The sequence below is a fragment of the Palaemon carinicauda genome, chromosome 22 (genome assembly GCF_036898095.1).
Source record: "Palaemon carinicauda isolate YSFRI2023 chromosome 22, ASM3689809v2, whole genome shotgun sequence".
In the NCBI taxonomy this organism is placed as follows: Eukaryota; Metazoa; Arthropoda; class Malacostraca; order Decapoda; family Palaemonidae; genus Palaemon; species Palaemon carinicauda.
The window spans coordinates 79,615,075-79,622,710 of NC_090746.1; the positions used below are offsets into that span (position 1 = coordinate 79,615,075).

Here is a 7,636-nt window from a genome sequence, read left to right on the forward strand (position 1 = left end):
CCCATTTATCAGGCACGCAGACTGAAACATTGTTTGAGCCCTGTTCGTACACTGCCCACGAATAGGTTATGCACTGTCTACGGAAATTATTGCCAAAAATTGGCCGCATCGGTACGTATAGAGATGCAATGACACTCCTTGTAAGCATTGGTTAAATTAAGTATTGATATGTATTCACACTTGCCGTTGGCAGTGTTCGCACCGAACTCCCACAGTGCCCATGCTTCGTTCATGCTAGTGGCAAGCACATGGTACTAACATTCATGAGTATTTATGCGTAAGAATCTTTTAACATTCCAAAATCTTTCTCACAGCCACCCCCTTCCACTCAGCACGGAGACTGTAATCACTGACCAGAAGCATTGCGTGGCATTGAGGATATGAAAATCGTGCAAGTGTCAAGGTGCCTTTATATTCCTGAGCTAAATTTCATATTACTTTTTTCTTATTTTATTGCTAGCAAGATAGCGTAATTTAGTCGGATAAATCATAGCCATCAATGTATCATGCAAATAGAAAGATAAAAAATGATACTGAAGTTTGAAGTCAAGGGGCTCATTGACGTTGACCAGAATTTTGTAATGCTTTATGCACAGATTTTCTCAGCATAATTTCATTTAAGATACTTATGCCACCAAGTTGAGTTATAAAACTCCAGGAGAGAAACTTAACGCCTCTCTCAGAAAATGTAAATTTGGCGTAGAATTTTCCTTCCATAATCACAATAACTTGGTCGTAATGACTCAAGTTTCGACGATCCTCGTCAAATGATCTTGACAAAAACTCGGACTGAGGTCATATGCAGCCTCACTTACACGTATTTTTGGTACTTTGTCAAAACTTCTTATACAATGAATCTGAACTGACAGTGGTACGGTGAAGGGAAAGGCGTAAAGCGTATATTCTTCTCTTATGTTAAATTTGTAAGCTTTAGCTGTGAAATTTTATCGCCGGTTATTTTTAGATTTCAGGTATGCAAGTTTTCATCATATTTGTTAAAATTTTCCTTTGACAAAAGTACGCAAAGATTTATCTTTATCGAAAAAAAATATTTTCGATAAGAATACGCTGTTTGACGCAGATTTGCTGGTTATACTTAATTTACTAAAGATTATATAAATGATTTTTCTCCGTTTCAAAGAAATCTCTGACATAAGCAATGCTCAGCTGATCCCGTTAAGCTAAAATTTTAGATATTTGTTGTTTCATTTACTGATCACAGCACGATAATGAACAGCCATTTTCGTGTGACAGTTACTTGCTTATTATGAATCACAATAAACTCGATTCTTAATTGAGAATAGCATTCCGTTAACTATTTATTTTACAAAGGGTCTAAAAATTAGGACCCCATTCCCCCCCCCCTCTTTCTCTCTCTCTCTCTCTCTCTCTCTCTCTCTCTCTCTCTCTCTCTCTCTCTCTCTCTCTCTTCTCTGTGGAAAAAATATTCGATATATGATAAATTATGGAACCGGAGTGAGTCTCTGATTAAATCCCTATTCAACTACAATCTGCCATATCTCCAAGAGGTTCTATCTAACCGTAAATTGCAATTTCTTGTCGCACGAACTTCTCGCACCACAGGGCTAAATCATTTACGGTGACGTTCTAATAAAACTTTGGCCCCACAAACACGGCCGGCGCTCACAAACTTCGCTATAAATATCCAAAAGGAATATCCCATGCCTTCGACAATGCGGTCTAAAGATTAATTTTCATTTTGTAAGAGAAGCCACCTTAGACTTTACCGCCCGTTACTGAGAGAGAGAGAGAGAGAGAGAGAGAGAGAGAGAGAGAGAGAGAGAGAGAGAGAGAATTGTTTTTATATTTGATTGTAAATAGTATTGGAAAGAACTCCTGATATGCAGCAGATGAAGTATATCATGAACTGTCAGTATGTTTTCAAAATGAGAATTTCATCCTCAGTATGCTATCAAATTTTAAATCCTACATCATTTCAAGTAAAATAAGAATAGCTCGAAGCAGCTAGAAAATTCTAGGTGATGTTACTGTCGCACTGATATGCAGAGCAACAAAAACTAGTCAGAATTTCTAAAACTTCTCCAATCTGTCTTTACACTGAGCTACTTTTATAATGTCTAAAAAGTGTTCCCCAATAAATGTAACACAGTGAACGTTGTTCGTGATTTTAGATAAGTATCTTGATCGTGATGATAAGTAGATTAACTTGTTCATGATTAGTACAATCAAGTTGATCATGTTGTTGGATAAATATAACTTAATCATGACAATAGCTAAAGTGAGTTGATTGATATGTTGAATAAAATACCTTGATCATGACGTTAAATGAAGTACCTTGATCGTGATGTGGAATAAAGTACCGTGATTTTGATGTTGAATCAAGTACCTGGATCGTGATGTTGAATAAAGCATTGTTATCGTGATTTCGTTAAAACTGTCGTGACCAACGTGTTCAATAAAGTTATCTTAATCGTGATGTTAGAGTAACTTGATCGCGATGTTATTTAAAACATCGTAATCGTGATTTTGAATAAAGTATCCTTATCGCGATGTTAAATAAATCATCTTGATCACCAATATTAAATAAAGTAATTTCATCGTGATGTTGAATAAATTATCTTGATCATAATGTTGAATAAAGTCTAGTGATCGTGATGTTGAATAAGGTACCTTAATCGTGATGATAAATAAAGTATCTTGTGCGTGATGTTAATAAAAATCTTGATCCTGGTGTTAAATAAAATGTCGTGATCCTGATGTAAAATAAAATACATTCCTCGTGATGTTAAATTAAGTATCTTGATCATGAAGTTCTTTAAATATCTCGATCCATTTGTTGAATAAAATATTGTGATCGTGATGTTGAATAAAGTATCTTGGTACTGATGTTGAATAAATTATCATGATCCTGCTCTCAAATAAAGTATCAAGATTGTCATGTTGTTTAAAGTATTTCTATCAATTTGTTGAATAAAGTATCGTGGTTATGATGTTTAATACGGCATTTTAATCATGATGTTGAACAAAGAACCCTGTTGTTTAAAGTATCCTCATCCTGATGTTGAATAAAGCATTTCGATCGATTCATTCAACATCTTGATCGTGATGTTATAAGGTATTTCGATCGGGATGTTGAATAATTTATCTGGAGCGATTTGTTGAATAAAATATCGTTATTGTGATGTGTAAATGATCTTAATTGTGATGTTAAATATGAGATTGTCACCTGAATATCCTCTGCCTTTTTACTTCTTTTGCATCCATTATCCACAATGAACTTTCAAAAATAATATCAAAGTAACTTGATTGTGATATTGGGCAAACTACGCTGATTCCGCATTTAGAAAATACTTCCTCTGGATATATTAGTAAATGCAATTTTGAAGATAGCTTAGAAATATTTAAATCAAAAAGCATTTTCGTTTATGTTTTTACGTGTCAGTTCGAGAACCTGCTTAGACATAGTGTATGATAACTATTTCCTTCTTAATATCTCGTAAGCTTCCTTCACGGAATTTTCATAGGCAAGGACAGTATAGTAAACATTGTACCCAGTAATACATTTTTAACAATCTATGTATGTTAAAAAGAAAATTCCGCTGTAAACTATTCAAATGAAGGAAGAAAAAAAGCAGAAGACAAATAGTGAATGTTTATAAATAAATACTGCAAGAGAAGCTCCACACGAAAATTTTAAATGGCTATGAAGCCTTTTCAGCAAATCGCTTTCTTATCGCTAACTTATTTGTTTGATTTCCAGACAAAAAGAGCTTTAAATCTCATAATGTATAATGACAGTGCCTGACAGTGAAAAGGAAAGCATGAATGACTCTGGGTTATGGGGTTGAATTTGATGAAACTGTTGATGGATTGCCAAGTTGATTTTTGTTTTTAAGTGAGGCTTGACGTGGATGGATGGATAAATGTATGAAAGGAATTTAGGTCAGAAAACCAATGACATAAAGGTTGAATATCCGTGGGGACTATTTACACGACCATTCATTCATTCATGTGCAAAAGAATGATTCACATGAGGGTGAAAGTGTGATTTGTAGGTGCCACATAGCAACAGTAACACATAAAAAGAGGAAAATCAATCGGAAAAAAAGGAAAACGAAAATACTGCATGAGTTAGTGGGTGGGGAAGCAAGTAGCTTTGGCAGCAGTTGGTCAGGCGACTTACTCGTGAACTCATCCTGATCTTCGGCCTCGGCTTCAGCAGCAAGTTCCTCGGGGGTTTTCTTCTTCCTCATAAGAGGGTTGTCGGGCATTTGGGGTTCCTCAAGGACAATTTCCTCCTTTTTCTTGATGTTGTACTGTAAAGAGAAAGAAAGGCAAATTTATCATTTAGTTACATTTTAGGACATATTTTCTTATGTGATTAGTAATAGATTATCATTCACTTCATTACATCTGTTACAAATAAGTGATTCATGTACATTATAAATATAACTACACAGGAATGATTAACCAGAAATTGCAAACCTCCAGCAAGGCGATTATCATTGTTAACTAAAGACTTGGTGACATTTAAGTTTGATTTCCAAACTAGAATGAAGCTACCATTTTCTTCAAAGTCAATGGAAATAAATAAGAGTATAAATCAGATCCCTAATTCACATGATCCCTGCAACACAGTAACCTTCCAATAAAAAGAAATAAAAATTCGTAAACTGGTATTCAGGGCCAAATCAAACCAAAACACCACTTTCTGTGTGAATATGGTGATGTTGAAAGATCAATAGGTGCAAAGGTGAAATACATAATTTCAGAGTAGTGCAGATATTAAAAGATCGAACATATTTAATGCCTCATTCACAGAAAAAGGAATTATAATACACGAAACTATCATTTCCTCAAAAAACTATAAAGATTGGCAAACATAAATTTCTAATACACAGAAAATTAACCTACTATTACTTCTTCCTTCAATTCAATAACATCCTTGTTTGGTTGCGTCATATAATGATACTGGTTGATTACCTTTTCTGCCTAATTGATTCTTGGTTGATGTATTAAAGATAATTTGCCATTTGGTTAGTAAACTGCCGGGCTCGTTGGTTATTTTGTATGTCTAGTTTAACCTATTTTCACAAGTTTAGTTTGGATTCCTTTTCTCGTCTTATGAAAATATCTTTTAAAGAAAAATATAAAAGAAATAAGCCAAAATATTCATAAAAAAATCATCTTTTTATACATGGCATAACCGAAAGTCATCCAATGTAATTAGCACACGACAGTTGTAATTACAATCTGACAGATACAATTAAAGTCAACAGAATTAATTAAAAGTCCAGAATTATGATGGAAAGTCTTCACCTTCAAAATAGCGTTGACATTTCTAATTATCAAAAGGACATAACTAATAATTTGGCGGAGAGTTTGAAGTTATTTAAAGGAAGACCATCAGACATCGTTAGTACTGCAGCCATAATATGAAGTGTTTACCGTTTAACCGAACAAATGACATGATATAAAAGTTATTTCCGCTTCGTGTTTATATATATATATATATATATATATATATATATATATATATATATATATATATATATATATATATATATATATATATATATATATATATCTACAATAGAACCACGAGATAAATAACAATATATGAGTGAATCCTGACTTGTTTCGTCTTACTTCTCAAAGAGGACTAATTCATTGCGAGAGAGCCTTATTGCCTTATTTCCTTATTCTATGTTTGGGTTCCCCAAGATCCCTCAGTGTGAGGCACCTCGTATATCCACCAGAGAGTTGCTAATGCATCTTCCGGTGTATTTTGCATCTTCCAATCTTGGATGGTCTGGGATGCATCTTAGGTATTTATCGAGCTTATTCTTAAACACATCTACGCTCACTCCTGATATGTTTCGTAGATGAGCTGGCAGCGCATTAAATAGTCACTGCACTGTCGATGCTGTTGCGTAGTGGATTAATGTCCTGTGTGCCTTCCTTAGTTTTCCTGGTATAGTTTTGGGCACTTTTAATCTACCTCGGCTTGCTCTTTCTGATATTTTTAGCTCCATGATGTTTTCAGTAATTCCTTCGATTTGCTTCCATGCTTATATTATCATGTAGCGTTCTCTCCTCCTTTCTAGACTGTTCAATTTTAAAAAATTGCAGTCTTTCCCAGTAGTCAAGGTCCTTAACTTCTTCTATTCTAGCAGTAAAGGACCTTTGTACACTCTCTATCCGTGCAATATCCTTTTGGTAGTGTGGGTACCATATCACATTGCAGTACTCGAGAGAGAGAGAGAGAGAGAGAGAGAGAGAGAGAGAGAGAGAGAGAGAGAGAGAGAGAGAGAGAGAGAGAGAGAGATGGCAATTACCGTACTTCCATAAATCCCAATGGCAGTAAATAACCTTTTAAACAAATTACCCTACAATTAAGATTGCAGATGTTTCCATCATCTGTTTCCTTTAGTTGAAAGAACTTAGAATTAGAGTTAAGAAAAAGTTAGCCCATGGAAAAGATCTTTTGCCTTTGCTCAATGTATTGTCTCATTTCTATTACTTTTTCTTTAAATTCAGATACCCCCTTCTGCAATATAAGCCCACTTTATATGGAAAGCTACATTAATATATACAGTAGGTTTGGAAAAGTGAATTGTTTTGACTGTTGAAATTGTATTTGATAATAGTTATACAAGCACATTTGAAACTTTAAGATGATTTATTTTTTCGAATTATTCAACAAATATTTCTATAAAATTTTGAGATAACCACTTATGCCGTTAATATAGCATAAGAATAACTCTATTCTAATGCATTAAGTAAAAAAAAAGCATCTATCTATTCTTGTAGAGAACTAAACAGGCTTTCACTTGATATCGTTGAATATAATAAACAAATATTCTAAATCTTTCTTTATAGATGGAAGCAAAACGTTGCACATGATGGTAATCTACATAATCCCGAGAAAAATGACATTTTCAGTCTCACAATGACCTGAATTATCTCAAACTATCTGTGACAGAATTCAAGAGTAATTTAGATAAAAAAAAAACATTAAAATGGAAACATAGAAATTATTTTTCATCCAACTACCATTAGTAACCTCGCAATATTCTATTCAGTTGTCGAAGCATCCGTGGCCAACATTTGAAATTTGACAGAATTTAATACATGACCGAAACATGGCTCGAATATCTCCAGTTATAAAAGCGCTGCTGTTTTTTCGTTTTTCATTAAAAGTTTTTAATTATACGATAACTTTATGTTTCACAATTATATGGACACAGGAAAGCATTCAGAACCGTCTAACAACAAGTTTTAATCACAAACTGGGAATAACTTTTCATTTACCTGGATACAGGTTATTCATAATAAATGAAATTCCCCCCCCCCCTTTTTTTTTTAGCCTTACAATATGGGGATCCCGAATCTAACTGATTCTGAATAGATTTACATAAATCATAAGGCTGAAGGCCCAGCAAACAGTGGAACGTAGTTCCACGATAATTAACTGTACTATATTAACGTTCCAGTTCGTTCAGAACATCAGGTTATTCAGAATTACACGTTACGGATGTCCAATAAAAAAATCTCATTCGATTATTCAAATAAGATGACAGAATTCAAATGCCACTAATCCTAAAAGGCATAGAATAGACGTGGGGGATAAGTGGTAAGTGTTCGATTAAAG

At 34.0% G+C, this 7,636-nt stretch overlaps 1 protein-coding gene across 4 annotated transcripts in view; it reads right to left on the reverse strand.

Annotated features, from left to right (window-relative positions):
• Positions 1-7,636, reverse strand: part of cpx (complexin) — a 419,609-nt gene that overhangs the window by 20,709 nt on the left and 391,264 nt on the right. For all 4 annotated transcript variants that reach the window (XM_068346436.1, XM_068346435.1, XM_068346434.1 and 1 more), the window contains exon 4: positions 4,166-4,298. In XM_068346436.1, the coding sequence (XP_068202537.1) occupies positions 4,166-4,298 (133 nt within the window). The remainder of the gene's footprint in view (positions 1-4,165; positions 4,299-7,636) is intronic.